Consider the following 18,709-nt stretch of genomic DNA (forward strand, 5'->3'; position numbering starts at 1 on the left):
TAAATTATCTTTGTATATAAAAGCTGATATATGGGTTTATATGCCTCTAATATAAAGCTTTATTCTTTTTCATTTTTTTTCAAATAATTAACAATTCTTAAAAAAAATAAAAAACACTATTAAAAATTTATATAAAAAAAATATCAGGGCTCCAGAGTGAGGAACCTCCTCACAATACGCGCCGTTTCAAGGACTACTGCCTTCTGTATCCGACCCTTGATCCAACAACCAAGCTAAAGCTTCTTAAGATGTTGGTCGAAGCTTTATTATTATTATTATTATAAAAAACTTAAGGATGAGAATTGTATGAGTTATAAAAAGCATACCCTTAAGTATTTATAAATCGTACTGGAGATTTTCTTTATTTAAAATTATCTGCATACCCTTTGCATACCCTGTGCATACCCTGTACATACCCTGTGCATACCCTGTGCATACCCTCTATGCACTCCACTGCCAGCACGCAACTACAACTTTTTTAACTTATGTCCGTTTTAATTCATTAAATAGATTGGTGGACTCCACACACAGCAAGCAATATTTTAATGAACGCACATAACTTAGAAAAATTGGACGTGCGTGCTGGGATTTGAACTCGGCCCCTCGAAAGTAAAGTCGAGCTCCTGCCCACTGTGCTATCACCGCTTCAACCTCGTGGGCTCTTGAAAGGAGGGGGTTTTTAAATTATTAATTTATATATTTCATTATGTGAACATACATTAAACTCTAAAACATTTAATTCGTGTATTTAGTTAGTTACTCATTACATAATTGTGTTATCCATTCCTTGGTAAGCAATTTAAGTTTTGTATATTTGATCTCAGCTTTCCAACCCGTGTTCATTACGTAAGCGGTATATAAGTATGATGGCTTTTCCTAACGCCAAACGAGATGGATGATCGTGTGATTCTTTCAGCGAAAGAATCAAGATAAATAAATAAATATACTACGATAATACACTTATATCTTATATACACTTATATACACTTCGCCATCTAGCCCCAAAGTAAGCATAGTTTGTGTTATGGGATATGGGATTATTCATAAATACTTATAATATACATATAAACACCCAGTGGTGAACATCTACGTGCGTGTCTGTGTATAGGCCTACATAAATGAACAAATTTTAATGTGAAATTTTGAATTTAATGTTTATATCCTCTTTGGGTAGATGCCTACCGTTAATACAAATAACGAGTAGAAAAGGTTTTATTGTATGAACTCAGCACAATAGTTCGAGGTCCCATTACCTTAATGAATAGGAAGTACAACAATGAAAATATTATGTTACTCCCAAATGACTGCTGTTATAATTCCGGCACATATATTTTTTTAAAACTTCTCTACAAATAATTATGTATTACTAGAAACCTACTTGGTTTTTATATCCATTTTCATTATTATATGATTATCTTACTAGCGATCGTGCGCGTATATCGTCGGCATTTATTACGGTTTTTACAGATCTGGGAACCGTTTGTTTTCCTAGGATAAAAAGTAATTTTACTCTCCGTCTTTTTAACTAACTTTATCCCAAAATCAACAGTTGATTGGTTGATTAGTCAGGGCGAAAGGAAGGACCAACGAAGAAACAAACAAATAAACAGATACTTTCGCTATTTAATACATTCAAATACGGTTTTCGTGAAGGGCTTATTCTCGGGTCGTTACAAAAAATAGCTAAACTACCTACCTAAATGGGCCTCTTCAGAAGGCTTAAAGGGCGTTGGATAGAGCTATGCTAGCTGTGCCTCTACGAGATTAGGGGGGGTCGGAACCGATCGAAGGTGGGGTCCCAAGGTGCTGAAATGGCGACCCTGCACCTGTAAACGCAGAGTTGGTTGGCCCCCACCGAGGTAGACAGACGACATCGAGCGAGTCACTGGGAGCTGCTGGAAACAAGCGGCCCTGGACCGTGGATTTTGGAACTCCCTACTAAAGAGCTATATCCAGCAGTGGACGTAAATCGGTTGAAGTGTCGATGATGATGATGATTAGGGTTTTCGGAATGAAGTTTTTAGTACCAGTACGGAATTACGAAATAAGTGTTGTGTGCCCCCAGTGAGCTTCAGTGAGCACGTTCTCCCCCTGGCAGTGGCATAGCTACCTAATTGAAAAGCCTCGGGTCAAAAATGAAATTGGGGCCTACCTTTAAAATTGTTAATTCCTTAAAGGAATTTTCTCTTTGAATATTAAACGAAATTATTTGTACTTACTTTTTAATTAAAGATTTTATTTATTAGCGTTTTTATGAGTTTCGTAATATGGATACGAGTAATTACTTTAACAATGATAGTTTAATATACAGGTGCCATTATATAACGTATAGCTTTCCGCAAGGATTCCTTTATCGAAGATTTTTCAAATCCTACTTAAAGATCCAGAGATTGTTCAAACAAACTAAAAAAATATTTATGTAAAAGTGGGATATGGCTACAATCTTAACTTTAACAGCTGTAAAAAGTATTTACATCTACGTAAAAATCTGAAGGGTAGTTCATAGGTGTGGTATGTACTTAGTTGAAGTGAACAATAATAACTGCCTAAGATTATTTTCGTTTCAAATTTATGTTTTTCAAGACTCCTACAAAAAAAAAACCGGCATAACTTTGAAATTTTTTACACCAGAAAAAAAGTGCTGAATTTTCGAAGAAAATGAAACCTTGTTTTCAGGCTGGAAATTTCGTATTAGTATTATGATAGCTGATCTGAAATTATTGCAATGACTTTGTGCTAACACATTTATTTTCCGTGCCATCTAGTTTCGACTGGCGGCAACTTCTGCTCATCAATGAACCCGACGCGCAACTGGACGTGGCTGGGAAGTTCACCTGTCACCTCGTCATGAAAACCTTCGCTAACTTCCTGAAGATTGAAGAAATCATCTACATCCCTTGGGATACTACTTCGGATGGCGGTTTCAACTACACCGAAAACTTGAGGCTTTATCTCGGATATAAATATACAAGTAAGTGGTTAGTTTATTGTTTTATATTAATCTTTTTTCATTCAACAACAGTAAGGTAAGTAATTTATTGTACTATTTTAAATTATTATTAGTAATAGCCATGTCTACCTTTAATTCAATATTATAATACTGTACCACGAAAATGCGAATTTCAAATGACATCTTTTAAACAGGCCTTTAACGTTGCGCACTAGATGACGCTGTATTTCTAAATACGCTACTCTCTGCTAGAGAGCGCTATATTATTAGTTATTCTACTCGACACTAGATGTCACTGTGAGTTTAAATTTTAATTTATTTTACACTTATATCCTTGGATGCAGGTAGCGATTTGGTATCGAACGCCAAGGAATGAAAAGTTGTTTGGCGTATTTAATTTACAGGAACAAAAACAATGCTTAACGGCAACGCTTCAGATTGACTTTTTAGGGCGTTCTTTATAAGAATAGAATAGAATATAAAAACTTTATTGCAATACAATACAATTGGAAAAATACAAGGAAAACAGTAATAGTACTTAGTGCTAGGTTGCAAAGGCGGCCTTATCACTAAAAGTGATGAGTGAGTGAGTATTATTATAACTACCAAAAAAATGCTAAACTATGACATGTAAGAGTTTGCTGTCTGGAATTTTGATTTGAATGGTCTATTTCCACACTGTCTTGGACTTTTTATTTTGATATTTTCATAAATATTTCTAGTTTACTATTTCGTTACCGTGTTTTATTTTCAGTATCATCTCAACGTTAAAATATATCTGATGTTAATTAAATATCGAGTCAACATAAATTAATGGTGTTATACCATACACGTTGCTTTCCCAATTTCACAGTACAATCTACTGGCAACGTATTTTACAAACATAACAATATTGTATTCACGCAAGTTTGATCAAAGGAGAGTAAGGAGAGTAATTTGACTATTGTATCTTTGAAATGATTTGGTGAAACGATACAAATATGTATAATGAATGTGTCTGTCGACACTTCACTAAATGCCTGTCAAAGTAGGACGCTTTCTTTCTTCTGGGATTTTCTCTAATCTGTTCTGGTGGGCGACTCCAGCCGTGGGTGAGCACTACTACCCTTGTGAAGACGTGTAGCTAAGCGATTAAGCGTTCCGGTACGATGCTAAACATGGCCGGTGATTTGAAACTGCCTATAACTCTCTCAGTCTTTCCTAAGTCCTAGTTTATTTTTTAAAGTCTTAGTAAGGTGATGCGTCGCGGAAGCTCGAAGTTTATTGGATAAAGTTTGTAATTAAAATTTCACTTTGAAATTTATTTCTCTCCGTATCCTTTCTCTTCTATTCTCTACTCGAGCGGGTGAAGATCATTATCTACACCCATGTACACCCAACAATAGAATATCATCATTGTAAATAAAAGCTGTATTTAACAGTTTGACAGTTCAAAAATAGGAGTGCTCCGATCGCCACCAAACTTTACAAGATTACTCGCCAGGTCAATCAGAAGATTCTCTGAAAGTTTCATTGAAATCGGTCTAGCCGTTTCGGAGCCTATACGGAACATACCCAGACACTTTCTCTTTTTTATATATAGATAGATTGATGGACCAAACAGATGGCTCACCTGATGCGAAGTGAAAAACCGTCGCGTCTATACAGAGCAACACTTCACAGGCCACGTCCTGCAACATGCCGCCCTGTGTCCATCAACTTGAGACTTAGGTGTCAAACCTCATGTACCTGTAATTATAGCGGCAACCACACCCTTCAGACCGGAACACAGCATTGCAACAATGCTGGTTAGAGACAGAAATAAGCATGGCGATATTACTTCCCCGAACGAGCTCCGGCACAAAAAGCTTTAATACTAGACGGCCGGCTGTCGCAGTGGGCAGCGACCCTGCTTTCTGTTTCCAAGGCCGTGGGCTCGATCTCAGGTTGAACAGGAAAATGTTTGTGTGATGAACGTGAATGTTTATCAGTGTCTGGCTGTTTATCTTTTTTGGATATTATAAGTACTTATGTGTATTATATTCATAAAAAAATATTCATCAGCTATCTTAGTACCCATAACACAAGCTACGCTTACTTTGGGGCTAGATGGCGATGTGTGCATTGTCGTAGTATATTTATTTATATACTAAAGGATCAATCCACACCAACGAACCACACCCACCCATACCTTAAAACTGGATTGCAACAAGGCATTTTGTGGTTAAAGTGCCTACCGGGGTTTCAATACCATACGGATTTTGAATTAAAGCGCGATCGGATCATTTTCATCAAGCTTAAGGCAATGAAATTCATACCTTTATATGACATAAAGCAAACTCTTCAATGTTTTTATGAAAGAGATACCTATACAATTCTCATACAATAATCATACGATCACCAATTTACTTCATGTAACACTAGCGGACCCCCGCGACTTCGTCCGCGTATAATTCAATCGAGAAGCTAGGATATATCTGATGCTAACATCATAATCGTCGTGGGTAGCTATGCACCTACTATTATTTTACGTGGTATTTTAGTTGATACACACATTCGTACATACATCCATCCTCACAAACTTTCACATGTATAATATTAGTAGGATGCTTGGATGGAGATGTGCCTTGCGACTAACAGTTATTTGTGAAGAGTTATGATCTTTATCTCCGACAATATTTATCATATCCTTATTAAAATAAGACCATACATGCTTGATAGTATACAAATTCAAATAAAAAAAGAACTATTAAAATCGATTCAAATTTAACGGAGCTATGAAGTAAAATTGATAAAATATTTCATCCCATTTCCCGGAGGAAACTTATTGTTTATCGGGATAAAAAGTAGCCTATATGTTAACCCGGAATATCATAAAAGAAAATATCAATTGCAGCGCGTGTTATGGCCTAGAGAGCTGTAATATTTATTTGTTATGCACCGCTGCAATGTAGTTATTTGGTGCGAGTGCTTTATATTAAATACTGAGCAAGGGAAGGATTCTTGGATGCTATTATTGAATAAAGAGCATGGCCAGAGATGTTCAATGACACGAGACACATATACTTTTATCAGCCGTATAAAATTTATAACTTTTCATCTCAATAGCGACCAACACAGTACTACATAAGGAGCCACATAAGGACACTTTTTATTTACGCACTGCCAATGAAATTATTATTATAACTATTATTAATCTTTATCTTTATTATATCCATTATTCTTAATTTAAGTGTTACATAAAATCAAATAATTACAATCTGACAATATTGTAATCTTTTACTGTAACAACGAATAAAGAAAGGTAGATAATCATGTTTGCAACGCCATGACAGGGTCTCATGTACCTACATAATAGCAAACTATATGAAGTAAAGTGAATAAACTACTAATTTGTGTATGTTTAAAACACACAAATGATTAGATATAAAATCTGTTTTGGACTCATTACGATTATAAAGCATCCCCCGGTCAAAATTTTCAAAAAATATTAAATGTACAGAAATCTTCCAGTTACAGTTTTATTATAAGTATAGATAACATAAATATCACATTTAACTGTTTTAATTTGCTATAGTGTCCAAAGGCCTTGATACTGCTACTGTGATACCATACTTAAGTAGATATAAAGTGAAGAATATGAAAAATCCTTTATTCAGGTTTTGTCATACTACAAGCGAGATAAGTAGTTGCAGATAAAGAGATCGAACAGTCGGCGGATTATGTTGCATTTTGCGGTATATCTGCATGCATAAGACATTGAACGTATCGGCGTCAAAGGAGCTAACTCAGTATCTTTTCACGCCAAGCAAAGCCAACGAAGTTTTTTTTTCTTTAGCTTTTTTACTGCTGGGCACACGCTTTCTCTTATAGGCGAGAGGGTTTTAGAGAATAAGTCGCACACAATGGGAGGTGGCAGGTCTTAAAGAATGAAATTATATTCTAAGCCTGATGTCTTAAAGTGCTATCCGGGACACGAATCTAAATAACACTAATTTCCTTAAGCCGTTACTTGTCTTGCTCCGGTTTAAACAGTACCTACCTCGTTATTAAAATTTAAATTTCAAATTCAAAATTTCTTTATTCACGTAGGCCTATCACAGGCACTTATGAAGCGTTCATACATACATGTTTACATAATTGTAAGATGATAACTTCGTTCGCCAACTTAAACCTAAAGCTACGAGGGTTCCAAACGCGCCCTGGTCTAAGAAGAGCCCACATTTTTTTTATCACCATCTCACAGTAAATTTATTTAGCTATGAAACTAGAGTAATCCACACCCAAGCTTTTTTATCCTTTAAGTAATCCTTAACATTATAATATGATTTTTCTGTAAACTTACGTTTTGTATAAACTTTGAACTTAAATTCAAAATTCGAAATATATTTATATTGTTACATTCCATTCTTATTGAACCATGCTGACTTTTATGTAATAAAGTAGCAGTTTTCCATTCTATAGAATTGATCTTTCTCCATGTTAGTTTCTTCGAAGCATTTCAACCGTAACTGCGGTTAACACGGACCGTTCTGCAGTTAGAATCTACGGATGCTTCATCGTCAAAAAAGTATCGTTTGTATGTCGTTCGTTGCCTCTCAATGAATCACCCATTATTACGTTGGCACATAATCCGTCTATTCATAAAACGTCACGGAGTGTATAAGGTATTGTCTTTTAGTTGAGAAAGCATATTAAATGGATACATATTCGATGGCGGAATTAATTTGATTGTGTACAGAACGTAAATTAAACTAAGTTGGGAGATTAAAGGGCCTTTGAAGTCAAATTACATCAGAAGGATACCTTAGTTCACTTTCAGCTATCAAGAAATGTATGGCAATATTCAAATGTACGTTGAAGTGAGTTAAAACCTGAAACTTACAATCCTATCATGAAAATTAAGCCTAATTTGGTATGCTCCGCGAAAAGCAGGAGAATCTGTATGGTGTAATTTTATTATTAATTTCTTCAATCCTTATACTCTTACACTTTGTAGGACGTGTTTCTGGAATGTCCTGTGGAGTGTCACTCTGTGTTCTTATGGACACAGAGCAATCGTCGAGATTTTGACATAACAATTATTCATTGTTAAGTCAACATCTCCTGAGGATGCTCCGGTGTCAGAGCGAAACGTGCGTAGAGGGTACACTGCCGACGATCTGTTTGGTGTTGAGTATAGAGATTGAAGAAATTATAAATTACAACATACAGGAGTATCGCAAATTAAGCATAATTTTCATTATATATCATGGAACTCCGCAAAGTAACGCCTGCTTCTATCCAATACAACCTATAAATAAATATAAGATGTTGAAACAAGCGTATAAAAAATAACTTGTACAGTGAACCGACCTAATGATGCCCGACTGACAAAGACAAATAGTTTTTCATTCTGTGAAGTATTATCTGAACTTCCTCGTTGGTATAGTGGTGAGCATGTTCAACTACGGATTGTTGAACTTTGTCAGTTACTAGGTTCGAATTCCGGTCTGCTTAGCCAGGTGTTTTTTGTTTTTTTGTTATCGCCATCTCACAATGTAATTTTAAATTATTAGAAGAGCAACCTGGTTAGAGCAATAATTTACACCCAAAATGCTTCCAAGCAACCTTGTACAAGGTTAAATTATATAATATATAAATAAATTATTATAAGGTTTTTTTTCACTATAAGTTAGTTTTCTCTTGATTACAATATAACCTAACAGTAATTGATAATGATGATTGTGATGACAGTCGAAGACAGGAACCCATACATAACCCTATTCCTTAATTGGTTTAGACGCGACATCGTACTGGAACACAAAATCGCTTAGCACGTCTTTGTCGGGTGGTAACTAGCCATGGCCAAAGCCTTCCTGACCAGACCAGAGAAAATTAACAAATTATAAATTCTCAAATTGCCCCTGTTGGGGCTCTAACCTGGGACCTTCCACAAAACCACAGCACTCACCGCTGTGCTAGCGAGGTCGACAAGCTAGTATATTTATAACTTCTGAATTTTGTCTGGTCTCGTGGGATGCTCTCAATGGTGACTCAAATTGATGGACACAGGGTGGCATGTGACATGTGGACGTGCTATTTGCACGCCCTGCGATGTGTATTGATGGTTTTACACTTACGATCAGGTGGGACATCTGCTCCAAGCTTTATCCGTCAATTATAACTAAATTAAAAAACAACAACTAGATTATAATATTTCGGATGCATAATGAATTTAAAGTTTCGTACATAATTTTACCATCGAACCGCGAGGCGCCGTAAGGATCTGCATCCCAACGTGGTCGATATACCGCGGACGCGTACGAAGCGCTTCGCATCTTCGATTCTGATCCGCACCGCTACGATCTGGAATAACCTTCCAGCTTCCATTTTCCCCAGTGCCTATAATATGAGTACCTTCAAATCAAGAGTGAATAGGCATCTTATAAGCAAGCACGCTCCACATCATCGCTTACAATAGGTGTGATTGCAGTCAAGCGCTCGTCTATAAACATTAAAAAAAAAAATTCGACTGTCGAATTTTCCACATAAAAGTTTAGTTTTAGCTCCGTAAAAAATATAGGATTTTACCGGCAAAAAAGCGGGCTTAAATATTCGTGGGAGCACAATTTTTGTATTGGAAGTCTTTTTCAATTTAAGCGAGCTAAATGAAAATTAATGCGGTATAATTTTTCAAAGATCCATTTAAAGCAGTTCATTTGTCAGGTTTATGGGTGTTGAATGTTTCAAAAGGGGTTAACCGAACAATTTTTTCCTCCTAACCATTTTCTGCGATAGTTTATTTTAATTTAGCTTGATAAACCAACTGATAAATTGTAGGTTTTAGGTAAACGCCTTTATGCAGCGCTTTTGACAAAGGACTTGCAACGGGCATAAGCCAAAACAAAACATGTCTCCAAAATGTCAGAATTCAATAGGTTAGAGATAACTAAAAGCTTGTAAAAAACAAACCAAACTCTACAAACACGGATTAATAGCAGTTGAGAATTGATTTCATTATCCTTATCAAATTGTTGCATGGTAAACCAGTTTACGTACACCTCCGTCAGTGAAAGTCAAGTAACTGTCGAAGCAGATCGCTTTCTTTTTCGTAACTATAAGCTTAAATCTTGTTTTTTTAAATGGAAATCAAGATACCTTTGTAGATAATTATGATCGGAACTGGTGCATAAGTGACTCAACGTTTCAGTTCAAATTCAATATTTAGATTCAAAATTAAAATTCAATATTCAAATTGAATATTCAAACTCAATATTCAAATTAAATATTCAAATTCAAATTCAAAATTCAAATTAAAAATAGAAAAATTTAAATTCAAATTCAAATTTGGGGGGTCGACTCCATACTATTGAAATGCGGGTTGGCGGGCTTTAACTCAATTATTACATGTAAGTCTTAATAAGCGGGACCGACGACTTAACTTGCTCTCTGGGGTACAGAAGTGGACCATGCTAATTTCTAAACGAGAATTGCTTGGTAAATAAACAAATACTTTTTGGCTGTCCCATTGGAGTCGAACTCTCGCCTATTTGCCCATATTCTAACTTGCTAACGAGCAGAAGCGTGTCTCAACATTCTAATGCATATGTCTACGCCATGCCTTAATAACCGCCTTTTATGAAGTCGGTTAAAAGGGAACTTTTAATGAACGTCATAATATACGCCAAACTTGAAATAAACCTGCGAGTAAAATCAAGTTGTAAAGGCATAAAGGCATTTCATTAAAGTTAAACGCGCAATGTGATTTTACAATCTCGTATTCTGTAGATAGAAAATGAAACAATGTTCATATATAGTGCTGGTGCAAAGGCGCCCTTATAACTTAAAGTTTTCTTTTTAAGGAGGGCATAAGAAACTGGTAGGAAGGCTGAAAGTGAATGTTGCACCAAGTAAACTTAAAATAACTTTAATAAATAAATAAATAAATATACTACGACAATACACACATCGCCACCTAGCCCCAAAGTAAGCGTAGCTTGTGTTATGGGTACTAAGATGACTGATGAATATTTTTATGAATTATATATACATAAATACTTAGAAAATACATATAATCACCCAGACACTGAAAAACACTTAATGCTCATCACACAAACATTTTCCAGTTGTGGGAATCGAACCCACGGCCTTGGACTCAGAAAGCAGGTTCGCTGCCCACTGCGCCAGTCGGCCGTCAAATATACATAACATGCTACGTAAAGTATTTTTATGCATAGCCAAACATGTTAATATACCCAATCCAGACATATATTCACACACACACACAAACACTTAACACATAATATTTAAGATCCTTGGAAGGTACCACCGGTCGAAGGTCGAGGTTGTCGCAGCGCATAGGGTCTGGATTAATTTCTTGATTGCATCCGTATATATACGTTACGTAAACGTTACCTATATAACGTTTACGTAACGTATATATCTATATATATAAGTTACGTAAACGTTACCGTGTACGTAACGTATATATAGTATACGTTTTTTTTTCTAGGTTGTGTCACATACGTGGTGTCGTTAAAATTATAATATGTGACGCGATGTAAAATTTTTTCTTTTATTCTTTCTTTCTATATATAGCATGCACAATTAGCATGACTTTTTATTTTCATCAAAAGAGACGTTAAGAAAATTCTCATGTGCGTAAAGCTTTTAGCTCATAAAACGTAGAAGATGAAATGGATATTTAGAGAGACGTACTTGTATGCTTTACGCATTTAATTTCAAAATGTAACGACTTCGCTGAAGAAGCGCTGTAAAACCTATGCTATTTGCTATAACTTTGGCTGTTTGATTGTGTTAATTCAAAACTATGTTACCAACTGATCTATTGGCTTAGTTCTCACGAGGTCCTGTGTTCGAATCACGGGTCGGGCTAAAAATTACTACCAAACCGGAGTAAGGAAATTAGCGGTGTCATTCTTATTGCCTCGGAGAGTGCGCTAAGACGTTGATCCCGTTATCACTTACTTATGATTATAGTCGATAAAGACCACCAGCTTGCGTTGAAGCAGCGTGATGGGTTTATGCTCAACATCCGCCCCACAGTACTCCTATGAGGTCTGTGCCTAGCTGTGGGATAGTAATAGGCTGCGGATGATGTACATACAATAGGAAAATAACCTTTCAATCCTTAATTTTGATTATGAATACGTAAGATTTATGCGTATAAGTGAACACCCTCAAAATGTTCAAACTAATGTACAATCGGCGATGGAGTAGGCTTTTTGGAACGCTGAGTATATTTACCGATCGACCCCTATCAAATGCACTCGACCGTAGTTCAATTTCCGATCTATTGTGAGCGAAAATACTTCTATTATACAAATAGAGGCAGAGTTAGAGGAAAGACGTTAGGCGTTAATGGCTTTACAATTCAACAAATAAAATGATTCATATAAATGTCTTCGCGGGGGAATTCTGGAATTAGGGATTTGTCAAATATCGGGTAAAATGGTTGAAAAATACATAGAGCCAGACTGCTAACCTGCTGACTGCTAAGTCCCGGGTGCGACCCCGGCGGGACAATTTGGGAATTTTTAATTTCAGAATTTCCCCTGGTCTGGTCTGGTGGGAGGCTTCTGCCGTGGTTACAGCCATACCGATAAAGAAGTGCTGCTAAGCGATTTAGCGTTCCTGTACGATGTCGCGTAGAAAATGACCAGGGGTATGGGTCTGCTATTACTCCTTACAGGTTACCCCGTTACCAGTGGCGTGCATAGAGGGTATGCACAGGTTATGCAGATGATATAAAATTACCAGTACGAGTTATAAAAAACTTAAAGATAGACATTGTAAGAGTTATAAAAAGCCTACCCTTAAGTATTTATAACTCGTACTAAATAAATATAAATATACTACGACAATACACACATCGCCATCTAGCCCCAAAGTAAGCGTAGTTTGTGCAATGGGCACTAAGATAACTGATGAACAATTATATGAATTATATATGTAAATACTTATATAGATAAACACCCAGACACTGAAAAACATTCATGTTCATCACACAAACATTGTCCAGTTGTGGGAATCGAACCCACGGCCTTGGCTCAGAAAGCAGGGTCGCTGCCCAGTGCGCCAATCGGCAAACGATTATCTGGAGAACAACGTACGTCAACGTACTGGAGATTATATTCATTTTGTATCATCTGCATACCCAGTGCATACCCTCTATGCACGCCACTGCCCGTTACCATCATATACTGCATCATTATTTACAATCAGGTACTTTGCAGTTGCAGGGGCTAAGTTATCGTGGAATAAAATAAAAATACGTACAGTAACAGAGTTACTTTGTGAGGATAACGACAGTACATGACGCTTAAAATGCATGTTGGCGGCCTTTAACTATTAGGTACACAATTGTGATCCGAAACTCCTAAGCATTTTTTCTCTTACATTTTATAATGGATTCCAGAACTTCGTGTTCCATAATTGAACCTACTTATCACTATATCAATTATCAAAGTTACAATCGTAAAATAAAATTCACCTAAATAAAGTAATATCTACTTACTCGTTGAATGGGGGTAATAACGTACTTTCCACTTGAGACCAGAGGCGTTAACACACTTATGATCAAACAATCCCTAATCCTCAGCGGTTTACATAATACCAGTTAGCATTTATAGGGTTACCACCTAAAAAAATAATGGAATTTTGGTCGATTAAAACAATTATTAAAATTTAAAATTTAAAAACCCCTAACATGTTATATACATTTTTCTACTAGCGTTTTTATTTGATAGGTACCCATTATTAATGAGTTATGTTAAAAAAAATGTTGAATGCAATTTTGTGTGGCGGCCATCTTGAATTATTTTTTTTTCATAATTTTTGCTTTGCAAGCCCTTTCATTTGAGTCCATATCGAGTTAGGAAAAAATATCTAATCCACCATTAATTTGGCGGCGGCCATCTTAGACCGATTCGGAACTATTTTTGGCGCTTCTGGTATTTAAATAAGATAAAATTTATCCTGTATATTAAGTAATAAGTATAAAAAGCCTACTGTACTAAACTGTACGTGGAGCGCGGGGTGACAGGATAGGGTGCGTTTTAATTCCATTTCAAGTTAGATCTTCACTGCAATGTCACCCGGTGGTAGGCTAGCCTGTTAGGGGATATGGCAGTTATATCAAACCACTTAATTAGCCAATCCCACTAGACCAGACCAGAGAAAATTCAGAAATTATAAATTCCCAAATTACCCCTTCTGGGAATCGAACCCGGGACCTCCCACTTAAACCACAGAGCTCACCGAAGCACCAGGAAGGTAGTCAAAACTACTCATAAGGAATTCTACGCAAACAAAGTAGCGGGCACTAGTTAATTATAACTTGAATTTGTCTGGGGCCTAATTATGTAGATATATTCCAGTAAAACTTACGTAACGCTACGTAAAATTTTACATCAGTCACAATAAATTTTAGAAGGAAAAAACAGTAGTTAAGTAATAAAAAAAAACTGGTTTTGCCTTGAGATGCCATCATAAAAATGTTTTGTTGATACACCTAGTTCTAGCAGTTTTTCCAAAAGTATGATTTTATTCAACTGTTTGCCAAATTATTATTATCAGTTATATTATTAGAAGTAACAGTTTTTTTTTAATTATTGCAGTGGAATACCTTCACTGAGACAATTCGTGTCTATACGGATGAATTTTATAATAAATAAGTAAATAAAAATAGTGTTTCAATTGTAACAACACGAAAACAAAGTAGGTATAGGCAGTGGCGTGCACTTCATACATGCACAAAAGCTCTGGCTTGTGCATACCCTGGTCAAATACCCCGTGCACGCAATGTAGGCAAGTCAACTTTTTACTCGACTCGATTTACGTACTAAACCGAATCTCAAGTGGCCTAACTTTAATTGCTAACGATGCAACTCGAGCTACAAACTGCAATGTCAGTGAAATGACATCTCATCACTTTTTCGTCAATGCGTCAGTGGTACCATTTCTAGAAAATTACAAGAGCTACAAATATCGAAAATATTTTGATGCTTAAAAAATTTATGTATAATGTTGGACACCACATATTATATAATACCAGAAATACCAGCAAGTACCAGAGTAAATATAGTAGAAGATAAAATTTCACAGCCTTATCTTATTAATCTTAACAGATATTCGGCAATGTACCCTCTACGCTTTACACACTACACATCTCCTGAGGATGCTCCGGTTTCGGAGCGAAACGTGCGTAGAGGGTACATTGCCGAAGATCTGTTTGGCGTGGAGTATAAGGATTATAAATTACACCATACAGATTATCCTGCTTTTCGCGGAGTATAGCAAATTAAGCTATAGCAAAGTAACGCTTGCTTCTATCCAATATATATTTCCCTAATTTCTAGATCATATTTTTAAAGGTGGTAACCCTGCGACCTCACCGTAACTTTAGGATAGAGAGTGTTTGCTTTAACAGCTTCGAAACTAGTTTCCGACCCTCTGTTAGGAAGGATTGTGAAGTTAATTTCGCCCAGGGTTGTTAAATTTATGTCTAATTGATTCATCATAGTAATGTTATACGTGCCATGTAGGGTTGCCAAAGTTTACTATTTTAAGTAACTTAGGTCAGTCAAAAACGTAATAATATAATTCGTTATCAAATTAAAATAAGTTAGCATGACTTTTTGACTACGAATCGCGCGATCCTGGGTTCTTTAATTATCTGGGATCAATTATTGTACAGTGTTGAGTCAAATACCAAATATGTGAAAAAGATACATACTTATACCATATATACTTTCAGCTAAAACGTATACAAACATTCTCCTATTATACATACACAGCGCACACAAGCCTAGCCATCCCAATGAAATAAAGTGAAATACTAATAACCAGTCGCAATTAAACCTTGACAAAGTGCATAAGTATTTTCTTTAAAACAATCCACAACATGCAAGCACAGATCAACCTTATTACAATCAACATTTCAGGAAAATGGCGTTGTCAATCCTCGTGCTTCGGAGAGCACGTTAAACCTTCGGTCTCGGTTATAGCGAAATACTTGTTAGGATATCCGTTAAACCCTATCCGCTTTTTAGCATCGTGTGGAGAGCACGTTAAACCTTCGGTCTCGGTTATAATGAAATACTTGTTAGGATATCCGTTAAACCCTATCCGCTTTTTAGCATCGTGTAGGGTCAGTGTAGTATATCCAGTAGTGGGGCATTAAACATTATCATCATCATCGTCAATCCACTACGCACTACTGGGTTCGAATCTCCTTGCAGATTGAGAAGGGTTTTGGCCGTAGTTATCCACGCCAATGAGGATTGCTAGATTTCACACACTCTTGATAACATAACAGAGAATACTCAGAATGTATCCTCACGATGTCTTCCTTCACCGTTGACGCAAGGATATTTAATTCTCGGTCCCTCCAAAGGGAAGCCAAAATCTTACCCTCCAGGTCATCACCGCTTCGAAGTCAGTTCATCATCATACCAACTCAATACCGGCCCACTACATGGCACGGGTCTCCTCCCACAATGAGAACGGGTTGAGGCCGTAGTCCACCACGTTGGCCCAGTGCGGCTTGGTGGACTTCACACACCTTTAAGAAGATTATGGAGAACTCTGAGGTATGCAGGTTTGCTCACGATGTCAGTTAAGGAAAACCAATGCCTAAAATAATAGTTCGGCCGAGTAGGAACATAGTTATTTTTAAACATTTTACTTATTGCATAATCTTTTATCTTTAGTACGTTAACGATCAATCAGCACTGTTTGAAATTAACATAGTGTTGTTTACGTTTTTGCCTCGTCTATGTGATTGCCTTCATAACAGACCTTCAGACAGATTCATGTTAGATCACGTTAGATACGCCCGCGCATTAAACTCAGATTTTTATTATTTCTTTTTTAATTTGGTGATAGGCTAGCACTTCACCACAATCGCACCTGATAGATAGTGCATAAATGGTTTAAGATAGAACGCGCTTGCTTGGCAGAATTATAGAAGTAGAAAGATAGAAGCTTTCGAAATGCGGTTGTAAAGAACAAAGAAATTCATGAGCACAGCTTGTGAGGAACAGGGTGCCCGGTGTGTAATTTTCGACCTTCGTTTATGAATCCGAAAGGACGGACATTTAGGTCTTATCAGTTTGGCCTAGACAAATCAGGGTTACGGTCTTCCTTGCTGCGTCTCCTGGCCCGGGTTTTTGCCGGACTTTGGTACCTGGACTTTCGTTTACAGCCCCTTTGAATGGGGCTGATCCCGCGCCTGTTCGGTGCCAGCCTTGTGGTGGTAAGTTCGTGTGGGATATTGATAGCATTACTTTCCTTTCAATTTGTTTGCGTCATCTAGTGACAATACTGTTTCCCAGTATTGTAAATAGATGGCGCTCTTTCCCCGACGACCTGTCACAAAAAAGTTTTACTACGATCTACTAAAAACTTTGTTCGCATTTCTGGTTTCTTATAAGCCTCACGAGGACCGTTTACTCTCCAGAGCTAAATTTATCCTATGTCTGACTCCAGGACGCAAGCTATCTCTCACCGTTTTGCTTCGTATTGAATCTCAAGGGAACTCTGCCACGTTTACTGGAAAACAATTATGCTATTCGTCATCAGGATTCAAAGCATTCCTTTGTCAAAGATTAAGTCTCTTCATAATAGAATAATAATAATAATAAAGCTTTTTATTTTCTATAAAAAATCCTATTTATCTATAAAAAAATCCTTATATTTAGGCACATTATTCACTTCTAAAACGAATCATATTATAACTCTTCTTGGTTGGGAACCCCGGCCTCATCCAGTTTGGTCCAGATTTCCCTATCCTTCGCTCTTTCGATCCACTCCTTTCCTGCTGTTTTTATGATATCGTCACTCGTCGTCCCTTTCGCCTTTTTCCGCTAGGTCCTTCCCATGTCGCTCTTCATAATATACTGATAATTAATTTTTATTACGAAACGAGATCTACGTCTAGCAGTGTCTAGCAGAAGGACACCGATAGGTTGTCATATATAAATATTAAGCTACTCTGACCAAAATAGTTCTTAGAGCATTCTACAAATAAAAAAGCAGCGAAAAAAACACGCACCATAGCACCATAGCATGGCTGCTATGGAATACTGAAACGCAGATGTTCACTATGTAAAAAATAATTTTGTATGTAAGGTCATCCGTAAAAAGTCTTGGCGTGGTTCCCTACATCCCCATCCCTATCCCTACTAATATTATAAATGTCAATGTAAGTTTGTTTGTTACGCTTTCACGCAAAAACTACTTAACCGATCCTCATGAAACTTTGTAAACATATTCTTGGAAGTGTTAGAAGTAATTAGGATACTTTTTATCCCGACATTAAGCGCGGTTCCTTTGGGAGAGGGGATGAAATTGTTTGACGATTTTACACCATAACTCCGACAAATTATAACCGATTTAAATAATTATTTTTGTACTATAGAGGTTATAATATGTGTTTAATTTTACCCAAACTTTGTGAAGATCTGATAAATGTGGTTGGAGATAGAGGACAGAACTCCTCAGCGGACAGCAGCAAACCCCTCATTTAAGGCTTAGCGATACTGAATACTTTAATGTTTTTTAGAGCTACAAAAGTTGCGGGCAACAGCTAGTAAAGAAATAAGTTGAAGTGCTAAATTGCCATTCCCCAGTCACTTTAGGCACTTCACCCTAGAGCTAAATGACTTTTTTGGAACAAGCACAACTAAAAGTACAGGGCTGTTTTATTCCGCAATGGCTGGGAAAATTTCTAACATTTATTAATGTATATTTTGCTGAGAAGAACCAGCAAAACAT

General features: G+C 36.6%; 1 protein-coding gene across 1 annotated transcript in view; it reads left to right on the plus strand.

Annotated features, from left to right (window-relative positions):
• The window catches only part of LOC120633646 (atrial natriuretic peptide receptor 1), a 238,082-nt gene that overhangs the window by 76,022 nt on the left and 143,351 nt on the right, over positions 1–18,709 (plus strand). Inside the window, exon 5 of the mRNA XM_039903933.1 lies at positions 2,766–2,971. Within this exon, the coding sequence (XP_039759867.1) occupies positions 2,766–2,971 (206 nt within the window). The remainder of the gene's footprint in view (positions 1–2,765; positions 2,972–18,709) is intronic.

The sequence above is a fragment of the Pararge aegeria genome, chromosome 22 (genome assembly GCF_905163445.1).
Source record: "Pararge aegeria chromosome 22, ilParAegt1.1, whole genome shotgun sequence".
Classification (NCBI taxonomy): Eukaryota; Metazoa; Arthropoda; class Insecta; order Lepidoptera; family Nymphalidae; genus Pararge; species Pararge aegeria.